Source organism: Phalacrocorax aristotelis, chromosome 20 (genome assembly GCF_949628215.1).
Source record: "Phalacrocorax aristotelis chromosome 20, bGulAri2.1, whole genome shotgun sequence".
NCBI classification, from domain to species: Eukaryota; Metazoa; Chordata; class Aves; order Suliformes; family Phalacrocoracidae; genus Phalacrocorax; species Phalacrocorax aristotelis.
In genome coordinates, this window is record NC_134295.1 from 6,544,315 (window position 1) to 6,560,431 (window position 16,117).

At 47.1% G+C, this 16,117-nt stretch overlaps 1 protein-coding gene across 2 annotated transcripts in view; it reads right to left on the reverse strand.

The window, feature by feature from the left end:
• CSMD2 (CUB and Sushi multiple domains 2) overlaps nt 1–16,117 on the reverse strand; it is a 351,736-nt gene that overhangs the window by 129,546 nt on the left and 206,073 nt on the right. Inside the window, exons 13-14 of one of the 2 annotated variants that reach the window (XM_075115030.1) lie at nt 11,982–12,094; nt 3,717–3,899 (exon numbers count right to left, since the gene is read on the reverse strand). The exons of the other annotated variant lie outside the window; for it this stretch is intronic. Coding sequence (XP_074971131.1) covers nt 3,717–3,899; nt 11,982–12,094 — 296 coding nt within the window. The remainder of the gene's footprint in view (nt 1–3,716; nt 3,900–11,981; nt 12,095–16,117) is intronic. 2 annotated transcript variants of the gene reach the window in all.

A 16,117-nucleotide genomic window follows, 5' to 3' on the forward strand; every position in this document is an offset into this window, starting at 1 on the left:
ATTTAGCCCCAGCCTCTGTGGAGCTGCAGTCAAGGGACGCCAAGCAAAACCCCCTCACTTCAGAGGCAGAAGCCTCCACCCTCGGTGCTTCGCAACCAGGATGCACAAACCGCCTTATTTACCTTTAGCCCACGTGACGGGTCCACAAAAGTTGAAGTTTGCAAGTCCGAGATCAATGAACTAAACTTGTATCAGAAAATAAGTTGTTTTCAGAAACGACTCTCCCAGAGCAACCAGCAGAGGAGAGTTAAAACAAGGCAAAACGTTGCCTTTGTGTTCAGCGAGATGGTTACAAAGGACCTACGTGGCCAGGGCTGTTTATGCCATAATCCATCACGTAAAATGACGGCACCGCTTGGCACCACTCAAGCCTCCAGCTAAAGGTGCAGGACTGAAGACTCAGGAGTTGTAGGTCACAGGCCGACGGGGCAGGGCTGTGGGCAGGGGGAGGAGGAGGAGGGAAGGGAAGGGCAGCTGTTGGAGGGGAATAGCAAAGAACCTTGTAAGACTTACTGCACTGCTGCAGAAACCCTCGAGAGCGCTATCCCCCTGCAAAGGGGATGTTAGCTCTCCCTTTCCTTAGCAAGGACATATAAACCTTGTGAAACAAATTTTGGTCATAGAAAACGTTTTGTAGCGGGGCCTTCCACTGCAACAGTTCTCATAAAACGCAGATAATGAACTTCTCCTTACTATACATGAGTACGTTTAAACAGTAATTCCAGCCGTGTATTTGAAAGTTACGGCACTACGGAAACGCCCCGCTCCCCGACGACGTCTATCCAGGCTTTCATCGTCATTCTCACTGCAGGAACCGAACAACTCACCAGCTTCCCGTTATAGCTGTAATTATGGGCTGGCTCCCTATTCATAAGCTTAATAACCTCCTCAGCCACAGGTAACTGTAGAGTTGAGTTTGAATATTATATCCCTTATGAGTTCCTACCATCAGAGCCCAATCTTCACCTCAGCAGCACAGCGGTTTTCCTGAGGTAACAGTTACCCACGTGACGACATCTAAGCCCTGTCCTTCAAGGAAACTGAACACAGCTCTGTACGAAAGCAGTGGCTCGGGTGATCCCGGGTTATGAGAACTGCCTTTGCTTGACAGACACCACGGTTCTGTAACCTTGAAAATGCAATCGTCAGAGCGAACAACAGTAACTACGAAGTTGATCTGAGCGCTGCGAGGTGCTGCAGAACAGGGAGAACGGAGGTCTTCAACATCCAGTCATCGCTGCTACCCAGACACCCCCCTCGCACTGAAGCAGACACCAAGCTCGGAGCACAGACGGACGGATCACTGTGCTACCCCCATCCAGCTACGGCACTACAGGTTCCCAGGCTCCAGTGCAGCTGTTTCAAGTATCTCAGACCAGCAGAGATAACGTGAACATACGCAGCAAGGCCAGGGATACCTCGCCTGTAAGGGGTTTGCAGAAGACATGCGCTAAGAAGCACTGCGGTTCCCCAAGCACCTTATGTGCTCACCCCAGACAGTTACAGGATGCAACAACAAAGAGGATGAGGATGGAAGGTCTGTTATCGTGAAGGCACAGTCACGAATTAAGAACCTGTTGCAATAAGCAGGTGCATTGCTTAAAACGTTTGTGTTGCTTTGTCATCGAAGCCCCAGGAAATGAGTTCTCCACAATAAATTCTGTCTGCTCATAAATCGTTTGCTCAGGACAGCAGGATGCACCATAGTGTGCTGCTTAATCTCCTCCTGCATTTGTCATGCACTTTCGCTCAGAATCCGAAGCACTGAATTGTTTGCACATTCCAACTAGCAGCACATAAATCAGGTTACCTTATTTTCCCACCTCATGCCCAATGCATTTAATGGTCTCCCAGCACTCACAGAGCTGTTACTAATCCCACTACAGATTTCATGCCAGGTTACACATTTTGTCATGTAACCTCTTCTGATTCATGCACACTAATATGATGCTGTCTAGAATAAAGGCAGGGGAGTAACGGTATAGAGAGGGCTATGAAATACTTTTTCCACTACCTACATGTTGCCTTGTTGATTCACACATATCCAAAGCTGGAGGGCCACAGAGAACAGAATACAATGGAATTATTTTAACTGATTCACGCCTGTGCCATGCACATGCATCACGGACTGCTGACTGGGGCTTGATTTGATGCCCCTGTTCAGTATCTATCTACAACAAAATAATCCTACTTTACTGGAAAGCCTCCTTTCTATACTACTGTGATCCAGTCCTCTGACACCGGGCACAAACTATGGGTTTAGTCTCACTGCAAACTGTGAGCAAGAACAGCAACTAAACCATTAGCTGTTCAAATTCACCCTAACTTCTGGGAAATGAAAAAAAAAACACCCATAAAAAAAACTTCTGACGCTAAACACAGAAAGGCTCTAACACTTCCCACATCAAAAATAAGCAGGGAAACTCCATTTTCCCCATCAGCATCTTTAGCTGATTTGCTTACAGAGAAAACCAAGAAGGGAGCCAGGCATCTGCGAAAGGCGAAAAGAGTAATCGCTTCCTTTCCCCAGACAGGCATTCTCAAAAGATCAGAGTTCAAATTAGTGTTTGAAAAGAAAGGCGCTTACGTGGAACCGGTTTCCCACATTCTCCCATAAATTGCCAGTGTAGGGACGCCAAGGCCCCGCTCCTCCCACAGCTCCCAAAGAACCCAGCTTGAGCTCTGAAGCACCAGGGTTTGCCCCCGCCGTGTGACCTCTTTGGTAGGGATCCCGCCCCGGCACACCACAAACGGGCACTTTGTACGGGAGCACCCGGCACCAGCGTATCGCGCTCTCTGCAGAGTGAACGCACACTTCTAAACATTAACATTTCCGTTTCTCTCTATCCATTTCCCCCACACCTTTGTCCTCTGTCTGTTGCTCAGCTGAATTTTCCTTGCCTATTTCCTTGCCAGGTTCAGTCTCACTCCCCTACACCACAGCACCTGCTCAAAGGCACAGACTTGAACACATCTGAATAAGTGGAAATGAAACAAAAAGCAGCATTTGCTTGTCACCAACCGGGGGAAACACAGATACTTTTGTGAGTTTTGGTAAAGTGCAAATACAGTGTTGTATCTGAGTGAAGGTTCAGTCAATATAATAAAGCAGATTGCCCAGTATGTCTTCAGTGTAAAACCCAATGGGGACTGTGCACGTAACTCCCTTTTACATCTGAAAATTTTATCCTTAGTCACCACTGAGAGCATAATATCCTACTTCTGCTGAGAACTCATGCAACAAATTAAAAATTGAGGTCCAGCAGCAGGGAGCCTGAATACTGTCAGATAACGAAGGAAAATCAAGTGGTGAAAAATAGAATCAAGTTTTTAATTTTTTTGTGTGTGCGTGTGTGCCTGTGTGCCCAGGCCTCCTGCCTCGGACACCACAGTCCTACGTTCTCTCCAGAAGGGATCTGGAAGCACGATGCCAGGAGGGCAGCAGGGTAGAGCAGAGAGAGCACACAGTCCCAGCCCAAGCCCAAACGTCCCTCTGGACGCGGGTCCCCGCTGCACCACCCTCCTCTGCTGAGAGAGGAGCCAAACCAAACTCTCCCCACAGCTTCAGGTGAGTGCAGCTGCAGCTCGGGGCCATCTCTGCCACCGTGAGAACGCGCCCTGTCCCGGGTACCACGCACAGGGCACAAACATGCTGTTTAGGTGACCGCCTCACCACACAACGAAGGTATTTTAGAGCCGTCTCCTCACTGACTTACAAACACAAACTGGTTTCTGAGCAGACCACTGGCTACTCTTTTGGCAGGTAATTGTTTTCTGTCCCTTCAACTCAAAGGCGGGCTGGCATTCAAACTTCAAACTGTCCCCGTGGCGAAACGTGGATCCTTCTCTCCTGCCGTAGGCCGGGATCCCAGGGTCACCGCAGCTCCCTTGGTCGATCTCTGCAAGAAAGAAAACAGGAGTTGCACGGGGGGGGGAAGGCACTGCCACCGAGCTGGCGCGGTGCCCCCCGTACGCCCACGCTGCTGCCGGCAGAGACGCCGCGTCCCCTCCCACGGAGCGGGGCCAGCAGCGGCGCAGAACGCAGCCGGGATCCGTCTTCAACACACGCATTTTACCGCTGTCGCCGACAGGCCCTCCTAACAACTTCTAACTGATCCCTCATCCTTAAATTAATGACAACTAAATGAAAAATACAGCGACACCCAAGGAGATCCTAAGCGGCATCTGCTTCGAGGGCTTCTTCTGAAGCCGACAGACCGCGCGTCACCAAAGGCGACCTTCAAGCGCTCTTTGGCAAAGATAGGGTTGGGGAGCGTTTGCTGGACTGCGGCGTCCGCTGCCTCTCCCTCCCTCCCTCCCCCCGTTTCCATTTCTCCGTGTGGTCCCGAAGCCGACAGCTGACACCTTACTGCATGGAAACACACAGTTAATCTCTTGCTGCGCGTGTGTTTTGACTTCAAGTAAATCAGGGACACAATTTTCTGTTATCTCCTGCTCCGTACAATTTCATCTCAAAAGGGCCCCCTGCTCGGTATCGCTATTAGCTACAAAACTTCACTCCTTTACAGCCTCCTTAGCGCTCCCGCATTGTTTATCTGCTTCACATTCATCTCGTCTTCCAACTTCTCTAGTTTTTATCCCCATCATCTACGATCAGCCTCGCTGCCTTTTCTCCCCGTTTTCAATTTCTTACACCAAATTGGAAACTTCTCTTATGACATTTTCTTTACAGAGGAAAATCGCATAATCCAGGATTTGCATGACTCCATCTAATATTCCAATTTGGTTTGAATAACAACAAGCACCTCATTATTATTCTGACTTCAGGCAGCTTGGATGCGGGGGTATTTTGAATAGGAGTCACAACGAGGCACCTAGCTTCTGCTACTGCCATATGCATCTTGAACTAAGAAGTCACTGCCAGGTAATGAAGCATCCCAAAATAACTTAACATAAATTAATATTAAAGTTTTCAAGAAATAGGTTTCTTTTTTTTTGCCTGTCAGTGAAGAGAGTTCGCCAGGATTTATGTGTCTTCCTGTAGACTTTGAAAATCCTAATGTATAAGATCAGTACTTGCATATAAGGGAGAAGAAATAGAAGTTTGGATATTGAAGTAGCACGGAGCTATACGTTACTCTTCAAAATTATTTTAAAAAATGCAGGATACCAATAGTGCAAATCCCAGAAAGAAAATTCAGCTTTATCACTCCAGAAATAGTAACGAGAGCACGTGTATTTTAAACTTGTATCATTGTGACTTGACAGAGACACAGGAAACCGATAACGCTTTCTGCTACAAGACAAAAGCCTTTAAAAATTAATTTTTCTTATTGCTTTCCTCCTCACACCTCACAGTCTTGAAATACGGCACTAGCAAATAACACCGATGACAAGCTGTCGCACGGGGTGCCTTCCACCCAGCGCCTCCAGTTCCTGCTGCCGCTGAAGCCTGCGACGTGGGTGCCCTGGGAAGGAGCTGCTGAGCGTCCCGGCGCCGCCCCGGCTGCTGACACTTGCTCAGAGCGAGCCGGACGCCAACACGCGTCACTCCGGCCAGCTCTTAGAACAACGCACGCAGCGTTGAGGGCCAGGCCGAGCAACGCATCGTCTCCCAGCCCGCTTTGTACCCCAGCACTGCCACGGCGGGCAGAAGTGCCGGCGCATCCCAGGCTGCTCCTCCACGTTCAGAGGCTCTTCCAGTTGGAAGCAACAAAACTCCCTAACACGCAGACATGGAGCGTATTCCTGCCCACACCTGACTCTGGAGGGGGAGCCCTGCCCTCCTAAAGCCCATGGGAGTTTCGCCTTTATGTTCAGCAAGGCTAAGATTTCATCGCTGACCTGGAGATCTTCCCCGTGCACGCATCCCTGGCTCTGAAGGGATGGTGGCCACGGGAGCCCTGCCGGGGGCCGCGCACAGGCACGGGAAGGAGCTCCGGCTGCGGCAGAAGCCAAAGGGAGCTACAAGCACTCAGCATATTCATTGCTTTTGTGAAATGAGGACACGCTCGGGCTGCCAGATACTCAGAAAAAATGCAGCCAAGCAAAGGAAAATAACTCCCTTCTGAGCCTCTGCTGAGAAAGAATGAAGGTAACGCAGATGCTGTCAAGGCACTGACTGAAGGGTCTCCTCTCCCCTAGCGCTCCCCGCACGCTCGTGAGCTTCTGCAGCCCTTTCCTGTCCCACTGCATGAGCCCAGCTGGAACCCCCCACCGACAGAGCGAAATCGCAGGTTTAAAACGGGAGAGAAATGAAGAATGACAGCTCTCACTGTCTACCGTGCACGTGATCTCCTCGTTCGCAGCAAGCAGATGAAGCTGGCACGTTTTATTACGTTGGAGAGGTCAGAAAATGGAGTTTCTGTCCCAAGAGAATCCCCTGGTTCCTCCATTTCTTTTCATACATAGTACAATTTATGCAATATTTAGCAGAGCAGAAATCCCAAAAATGAGTGATTCAGAAATATCAAAACATGTTACTTCAATAAGATTGAAACGTTTCTCCTGATGAATGTTTAAGTAAAATCACTTCCACATTAGAATAATAAAAGTCAAAACTAAACAAGAACATCTAAATCAAGTGTTTTGACATTATTTAAATGAAACAAGTTGAAACGAATCTTTCAAAACTTCTCCATCAAATATTATATCATGCAGGTAAGATTTTGACAAACCAGCATTTTCTAAGAGAAAACGTTTCACCAGAAATTTTTCACCAGCTATTTATGCTATTTGTCTTCTGGCGGCGGGTGGGGAAAGCAGGTCCCTTGGCTGAGCGCAGAGGCAGCCCACACTTCCAGAGTGACTACGGAGAGCAGGAGCCGCAGCCCGCGGGGGCAGGAGCTGGCGCGGGGAGGCCGCTCTCAGTCTCTGCTCCTTTACGTGGCTGCACGGAAACGCCGCAGGCATCCCAAATTCAGGCCGCTCTTTTCCTGGGGTTCCATAGGAATTTCTGCTCCTGCCTGACTCAGCTCTAGAGGAAAAGGAGCATTTCGGAGCTGCAAGCAAGCACTGCCCTAGCAAAGCGCCAGTTCCTGATAAAATATCCATGAGACGTGGGATCTGTGAGCACTTAGAGGCCATACCTGAGGAAATCACACAGCTGTTGCTTCTAGGCAGAAAAGACCCTCAACAAGACATTTAACCACATGCACACTATTTTGTACATATATTAACTTTCCTTAAGCTATTGAAAGCTAATAGGGTGAGCTATGTATCCGAAGGAACCAGGACCAGGAAGTTTCTACTCCTTAGTTCTTTTTGTTGATTCCAACAATGAGGAGAAAAGGATCTAAAGAGGAAACACGATGAGGAGGACGGGAGAAGCTAAGAAGGAAAGGCCTTTTCTGTGTGTCTTTGCCACCTCCCTCCCATCTAAACCACCGCTGCAGCGCAAATACAGAAACTGAATCTAGCAGGCTCATTACAACCACGTGGCATAACATCAAATCCCTCCCGCCAGGGCTTATACGAGACTTAAATACAAGTAACGTGACCCTGAGAGCAGTTCAGGTCAACACATCATAAGCTAAAAGCCCTCATGTCTGTTGGTTCAGCAGTATTTCAGCACTAGCGTTTCATGGCATGAGTCGATACATTTAATGGAAAAGCAGAGTAGCAAAGACAAACACTACGTTTTCTGAAGACTTCCACCATCAGCAATATTGGGGGGTTAGGTAACATAGAACCTAAAAAAATAATAATTAAAAAAACACAAACCAACCAACCAACCCAAAAAACACCCCAACCAAAGAAAGAAAAAAACCCAAGCAAAAAAAAACCCCACATAATCAATGAAAACTACCTGAGAGCATTTCACTAGACAGAAATCAAAGACACTGCTCCGTGCCAGGGAGCTTCAAAAGCTAACTCGGAACAACAGCGGCATCAGAACTAGTTTTTGATAGGTGTATTTTTGCCCAAGTCTCCAAGAATCAGGCAACTTAAGATGTTATTGTTTGTTCTCAGTTTGACGTACACCTTTAGGTGCAGCTCACATGCAGGCCTCTCTATGTAGAGTTCTGTATTTACATATAACATACATGTAAGCACAGATGTGGAAACCCAGCAAGCTCATCCGACCAAACACCTTGGGCAGCACTGATTTGATTAAAACCAGAAAGGTCAGTGGAGGAAATCTTCACGCTCCAGCCCTGCAGAGCTCCTAAGCCTCTTAGCACCATGGGGCTAAATTTCAGCTCTACAGCTAAGCCCTCCAGAGCCAAACACTTAGTCAGCATTTCAACAACAATAAATATTGTTTAATCATCCCCTGCCTGCATCATGCTGGTAGTTCAGAACATAGACCTCAGTCAGCTCTGCCCAAAGTAACCCAATTCCAACAGAAATCCAAACCGGATTAGAGTGTGTCTATAAATCTAGTTTTAATTTTAAAGTACAACTTTGTATTAAAAAGATATAGATATAAGACTAAATTAAAAACTAGCTTTGTTCTATTTTTTCCACGATTTAGTATTTCTGTCTCTTACTACAGAATTTTATACTACTGTGTTACTTTTATACCATTACTTGTAATACGCTCAAGCTCATCAGTAACAGAAACATGTTTTTTCCCAGAGCTCCCATGTGAGAAGGACCGAGCACCATTGGGCAATATACTGCAGGATTGCAGATGAGACTATGGGAGTCTGAATCCTCTCCAGTGAACCCTAAATTTCTCAAGAAGTTCTGAAAACATTACCTGGAAGAAGTACTTGTACCCAGCTGTTCTGAGGGGTTGACCTGGGAACTCTCAAAGAGCCATTTCTATGGCTGTGGAAGGCATCAGCGCTAAGGGGAAGGGACTCTCAGTAGTCGTCATCTGAGATTAAAGGGAAGAAGGGAGGAGATAAGACCCAGGACCCCAGGAGGCTGTAAGCCCTCTCACAAGTCAAGCACTAGATTGCAGTATCAATCAGCTCGCTACAGTTGTGAGAAAGAAAAGACTTTTCTAGCAAAGTGGAGCTTAATACAAATTTCTTCCGACAAGCACTGGAAGCCCCAAAACATTGTTCACTATTATGAAAGAATGTCTGTTTAAAAGGATAAAAGTGGCTGCAGTTGAGACACTGGAGATTTAGAAGTAATCTTCATGAACATTAATGAGCGAGATCCTCAGCTGGTAAAGACCGACACAGCTTAATTGAAAATCAATGCTGTCACACTGATTTACACCCGCCGAGCGTTTGTTCCAAATGCATCCAATCTCGCAGTGCAGCTGTGGGAAACCCTCAGCCCAGACCCCTCGTGTTTGTGTACCCTTCCTGGCGCAAATACACGTTCCTTCTACTCACAAGTGAAGCAGAAGAACCTGCTTGGCTCCCCCTCCTCAGGAACCCTACGTTAAGAACCCGGTGGCACATTGCCCTCCTCAGCATGCGCCTCCCAACAGGTCCTCAAATCTCTGCATCACTAAAGCTCTTTGGCGCAACTGCTTCAGCCCTAGCAACAGGTTTTACGGTTGCGTTACACTTAAAATGTACACTAAAACTTAAACGTTTTAGGATAGATGGCTATTTAAACATACTCTGTAAGCAATACTCTGCCCTTCTATTAGGCATATTTTTGGTCTTGACTTTATAGAGCTCCATTAGCTGTAATTTTCCCCTTGCAATTAGGAAGAAGTGTGCCCATAAAACTGATACTGAAACTTGTTAGTAAGTTGCATATAATTTCATAACATGTTTGGCAAGTGCTAATTGCCTCTTACTTAAATGTCTCTTGCTTTGTAACTCAAAGCATTTGCAAAAACTAAAGGAGTTTTATGGAGCTGGCTGATGGGAGGTTAGCTGAACCTCAGGATAGCGCCAGCATGGACCTTGGGCACAGGCTGCATTTCCGTGTTCCGGCACAAATCCATTTTGCGAGGGCAGTAAGCTGCTGTACAAAATCTGCACAGATGCCTAGAAAAAGACTAAAAGATTTAAACGATAGGCAGAGAGTAGCCTCTACTCCTCATTCCTGCAAAGGACAGACACTCCCCAGGGAAGGGTCCCTTCCTTTAAGGCTCAGCAGGGGACAGCAGAGCCAGACGCTCCCTCCTTCTTCTTCTCTAGGAGGTTCTGGACATAGAAGAGGACAGCAAAACAGGCAGCAGCTGTGCAGGTAAAGCTGATGTGTGGGGAGGGGAGAAGCACATTTGACATAGGAAGCTCCATACAACAGGACACCAAAGCATGAGTGATAACAGTGATCCCCAAACCGACTGGAGAGGTCAGAGGGAGCAAGAGTAGCTCAGCCTTGCTATAGATCAAGCTACCAATAACACTGAAGCGAGTCAGAGGAGGAAAAAGTCAAGGTCCTTATAGGTCCAAAGTTCACAGAAGATGAACAACAGCATAAGGAAGTCCCTATATCAAGCGCTTTGCAACTTTATGTGCTATGCTATAGGGTAAACATAAGATTTATCAAGAGACTGAAAGAATATGTCCACATGCCCTTTGGCTGAGAGGAACAAACCAGACAGGATCTCCAAGCAGAGGCGGAGCGCGCCCTCGGCCACCCGCAGCCGGCAGGTAGGGGTGCAGCAGCATGCTCTGCCAGGCTGCCAGGAATCAGCCCCACACAAAGGCGGCGGGAGCCAGCCACCACAGCTGCCCCAGAGAGCAAGCTTTCACGCTGGGACAGGCACAGCCACTAAGACTGAGAGAGTACCATTAAGATGCTCCCGAGACAACCAGGCCGGGTTTGCTTTCTCCTTCTTTCAAGTCCATTATCTCTTACCTGTGTCCCTCTAATGATTCTTCTGCTGACCTGGTCCTGCCATCCTGTAAATACTCCAGCACGGTGACCCCGTCCCCTCTTCAAGGCACTGCTCGGGCTGCCTGGACATGCTGGCACTGAGCCCAACTAGGTTTTCTGGTAGGTCAGGTCCCTTCAGGCTCCTAACTGCTGTTACTTCAGCATCGATCAGCAGCACTACCATAGGCAGGTCCTGGCCTGAACACAGCGTGACACGTCCCTGAAACACGGTAAGTCCCAGGGAAACACTTAAAAATGAATGACCACCAATGTGCATTTCTGGCCCTTGAAAGAAACAGATTTAAACATTTCTACTGGTGTCCGTGGAAGCTGCTGGTACTCGGACGTTTCAGGAGCAGCCCCCACGACTAGGTGAAGGTTTGTGTGCCTACTTTTAGGCATCAGAGCTGAAAGAGTAAGCCATCCCTGGCATCAGCAGGTCACAGAGAGAACTGAAAGGCATTCAAGGGCTTTGAGAAGAGATTCAAGATGACAACAATACCAAAGAGAGGCTGGCATCTAAGTGGGAGTACTCTTGCACGTCAGCGCTGCCGGCTGCGCGACGGACCCAAGCTCCCGCCCCGCCGCCGGGAGGACAGAGCGCGCGTCCTGCGGGGCAGCGCTGCAGAGGAAGCCAAGGACCCCGCGCGGTCACGCCCGATGCGGGGGCACACAGGATGGAGAGCGCTGGAAAAATCTGGAACCAGCTCAAACCAGGAATCTAAGAGAAGTTTCAGCTAGCATCACCAGGCACTTCGAGGAGTTAGAAGGCATACTTTTCCATCACACTTTAACTTTGCGAATACCTATGATAACAGTAAACACCGAAGCTTGTGACAGAGTTCAGCATTCGCATCCTAATGCATTTCATGGGTTTCTTTTGAAAAATCCCAGCACTAACTTCTATTTCATTTGCAATACTCCCGACTAGTCCAAGTTTGAAGTAGTTGACACTAATCTTCTAGACCCACCAATTACTTGATCTCATATTCTCCTGCAGACACAATCTGTTGTCATCAGCTGAAATTCAACCAACCCTTTTCCAACGAAGCAGATGAAATGGCAATAAAACATTACCCACCCCGGCTGCTTTCATGGAAAAGAAATCACGAAAGCTGTTCTTACTGGAGCAAAGCTTCAGTTTTAAGAAAAAAAAAAACCTGCAGAGCTTCAATATATTTAGAGAAGCTTCTTTCTCTCTTCTCTCCCAGTCAACTGTACCCATCTCATCCCTGAACCTTTTAAAACAGGTAAAATCTGAGAGACAGCTGGATTACCTTCATATGTTGCTTTGAATCCCAGCAAGTTGCTGACACTGTCTGTCTGGAAGAGGAGCCACATCTGGTGGTGCGTGCTAACAATGAGATCGGGGACTGTGGTGCCTGTCAAGCTGCAAAAATAAATAAGAACATGTAAATAGCCTGTATGTCTCCCCACGCTTATTTTCCCACCAAAGTAAAGGCCACATATACCTTTGCATGAGCAGAAAATAACAAGGGAGATGCCAACACAATTAAGAATAACCCTGAAACAGAACACTGTCCAAAATCCTGATAGGTTTTCAAGACTGACGAGCCTCTTGGTGTGTTCCTGCAGGCTGTCTGAACAGCGGGCCTTCTCCCATAGTTGAGGGCCTGCAAGTTATTAGCATCACCACTATAATAATTACAATTTAGTACCGTTATTATATCATCTTACCCAGCATCAACAGTGATCATCTCCTTTCTCACTGAAGCAAAAAGAATTCCCTGAACCCATACCAGTGACTGAGTCCTCTGAACTGCCTTTAGAGGTATTTTCTAGTATTACAAAAATTGACTTTCAACACATTCTCTGCTACATTTCCATCCTGACAGAGAAGTTTCCACAAGGATCTCAAAAAAAAAAAAAAAACCCAAACCAAACCCTGGAAGACAAAGCACAAGCCTCAAATCTGCTGGATGCCCTGTGAGCCCTTGAAAAGTGCTGCTAATCCAGGCAGCACGGGACGATCAGGACATTGCCTTCCCTTCAAGGATACTCCTAGGAGGGCTGAAGAGATTTAGAAAAATGTCAGCAATATATCCCTATTAATGAGCCGTGCGTGGCTCATTCAGCCTTTGGGATCAATCACCTCATTGTGGTTCAAACACAGCTTTAGGGATTTATCCCCCACCCACACAAGCACCAGCGCAGGCAGGCACACACACGCAAACGCCTGCTTCGAGCACAGCTCCCTCCCTTCCCTCTGCTTCTGAAAACAGAGTAACAGCGCGTGGGAAGGGATCATTACTACGGGAGTATGAGTGTTATGTTGCCTCTCTTACTGGCAGTGTTTAATGTTGGTATACTATTTCTGCCAAGGTATCATCTGTGATAAATTTATAAATTACCTTAAGTGCAACTGCTGCAAGTGGATAGGTGTTTTGGTTTTGGGTATTTTTCTTTCCCTGTAGTGTTTGCTTAAATCTAAAAACATACATATGTATAGATCTGGCTTCTGCCTGGCACCGTTCTCAAGTACAATAGCAGCACCTGAAAGTCTTCTTAATAAAATCGATCCCTGAGCTCTCAAGGCAGAATTACTGCAAACCAATACCGCAAGGGAACAAACCTGATGGCATCCTGGGAATAAACGTAACCTGCAACCTCCAGGCGTCATCGTTGCAATTCCCAGCTCCCCGGGCAAGCAGAGGCAGCATGGCGGATCTGCCAATTACCGGTCGGATAGAGTGAAGCCAAATGACTGCTTGAAGGGTTGTGCTACTTGTTCTACTTGCTTGACGTTCTTAACACCGGCTGCCTGCTGAGTGCGGGCTCTTTCCACCAGCCTTACAGGTATCGAACATGAACGGGACCAACATGGCCGTACAAACCCCCCTCCCCACCCAGCGACGTTCACCCGTCCCATCCGCACCAGGGACGACTCTCACACCCGACACCAGCCACCGCTCAAGCTTCGGCTGTGGAGCCTGGAGCGTGTTTTTCCCTGAAATCACATTCACGTCTCCCAAGCCCATCAAAGCTCTCCCAGTTCTGCCCCCACCTTCGCTCTGTTATTGCTTTGACCTGCATCAGAAATTTTATTGATCCCAGGGTGCTGGTAAATTAAGAAGTAATCTTGTTTCAATGACTGTTTTGCATCCAGAGAGTTTGATGGGGAGTGCAGAAGAAGTGCTATTCTTCTCAAGTTATTTAAGCAGCAGACAGGCAGGAACGAGGAACAAACCAATAGAAAAACCTTCAGAAAAGGGCGCTTCAAAGGTTTTTGCATGCTTTCCCATTCCACTTTAACAAGCCGGATGATTGATTTGGGTGCTTGTTACTTTAGGGAATAAAATCCTCTCCACAAGTCAGAAAGCTCAGCCTAACAATCCGTTATGTTCTCCGAGATGCATTTTACAGGGATGTGAGTGAGACTGGAAACAAATGGTCCTCCGTACCTCAGTTTGGGATAACACCTGCTGCTATGCAAGTTGATTCAAACGTGCTTCTTGATTTCAAAGGCTGCAGGACTGAGGTCCTCTTGGTAGCCAAGAATAAATGAAGAGTAGTTAAGAAAATTGGAACTCCTCTCTTTGACAGGGTTAGGTTTCTGCATGTTGATTCCTCAAAAAAACCTACAGCTTGTATCCAAAGGAAATCCCTGGTACGCGAGTTCAGCTGACAGGAGGTGAGAGGGCAGCGACTGCCGAGAGAAGCTGTCCGTGGACCTTCAACCACATTCATTATAAATGGAGTATTTCTGTGGTCTTCACACCTCTCTCACATTTCATTAGTTATCAACTTATCCTCCCAGATTAAAAATAAAAGTAAAAATATAAAAATAAATTTAAAAAATTGAAGGTTCTCCTGCACTGGGCGAAGATACCACACACTGCCCCTTGTGCAGACAGTCTCAGACATCCCAAATTTGCATTAGCGAAGAGTTGAGTAGCTAATAGAGAGGGAGAAAACGTGGAATGATTAAGATCCAATCTAGGAAATTCTTCATGGGCTTTAGGCAAACAAAAAGGGATGGAAAGAAAAATAATTTCAGCAGGTTTTTACGAACTACTCCCCTGGCAGTAATTTGCACATTCTGACCGATCAGCTGTGAAATGTTCTGTGACCCTTTTAATTACAAACACTTTTGCAATAATCAGACTTTACATTTATATGCATTGCAGGTTAGAGTTCCTGACCTAAGTGTCACCAGCGTTCATGTTCTGAAAAGGAACGTATAGGAAAATGAATCTCAGAGAAAGAGAGATTTGGGAAAGACAAGCAAACTTTAAAATAAGTGAAAATGGAGTAGGAGGCTGATTCATGTCTCTTCGTGAAAAGCAAACGAAGAGGAGGAATTTAAAAACACAATATGAAATACTCTCTACCAGTTGGAGCGAGTACAACAGCTTTGCGAGAGCAGCTTTTGGAGGGTTGTTTGCTCCTATACATTTTTTATTACATAGAAAAGAAGGGAGTCTTTCAAGTTCAGACACTAAAGCTGGATGTTGGTGGCCCTGGTTCATCACTTCAAATGTTCCTTCCGAAGTCACGGTGACTTTTCCCTGCTTCTGCTTCAGTACCCGGCCTCGCAAGTGCCCTCAAGACATTTGAGACTTCGACAAGCACCACTGGCTAACCTCTTCACCCAGAGACAAACGATACCCCATCGCAGCAAGAAGCCGCGCTTTCAGAAGCCATCAGGACCCGAACACATTCATGGGGTGTGTCTGAGCTCTCGAGTATGGAGCAAAACACCCGTAGGAGCCCAAAGCTGACCTGAAGCCAGAAGCTCAGGCGAGCAGCACACCTTTGCCTTAGCACAGCGCTACACACCACTCTCGGTTTGCTCTGCTTTTAGACTCTCCCCGCCCCCTGCGCGCACCCTGGCACGGCTGTACCAGGTAACTTTGTGCCCGCAGCACTGAACTGCACTGCTCAGCGCAGACGTGCCGACAGCGAGAGCCTTTTCCTGAAGCACTCAAATGTACCCCGCCCTGAGCTCTCCAACAGTTCTCTGAATTTTGGATTTCCACAAAGATACGAAGTGTTTTACTTTAACGATTCAGAGAAGCTATAGCAGAATCATTGGTCCTTCAGTAAAGTGGATTTGAATGATACACAATTATCACAATTACATTTGAATGATACACAAACTGATTTCTCACTGACCCTTCAGAAACGGAACAGAGAGGCTTTACTGGAGGAAAGGTAAACATAAACCATTAACATCAGCAGGTTAACGAGAATAAACAGCCTTTTGAAATGTGATCAAGGCTCACTCTTTTTCAACCGTGGCATTTTTTAGAAGCTATTGTAAAAGATCCTGCCTTACCCCTATGCTACGCAGGGATCCACCTCCACTACTACCACTTCCTCAGCATGGTGCCGATTCAGGGTGGAGCGCACTGCATACGTAAAACTAAAATTCAGAGAGACACGGAGGCTG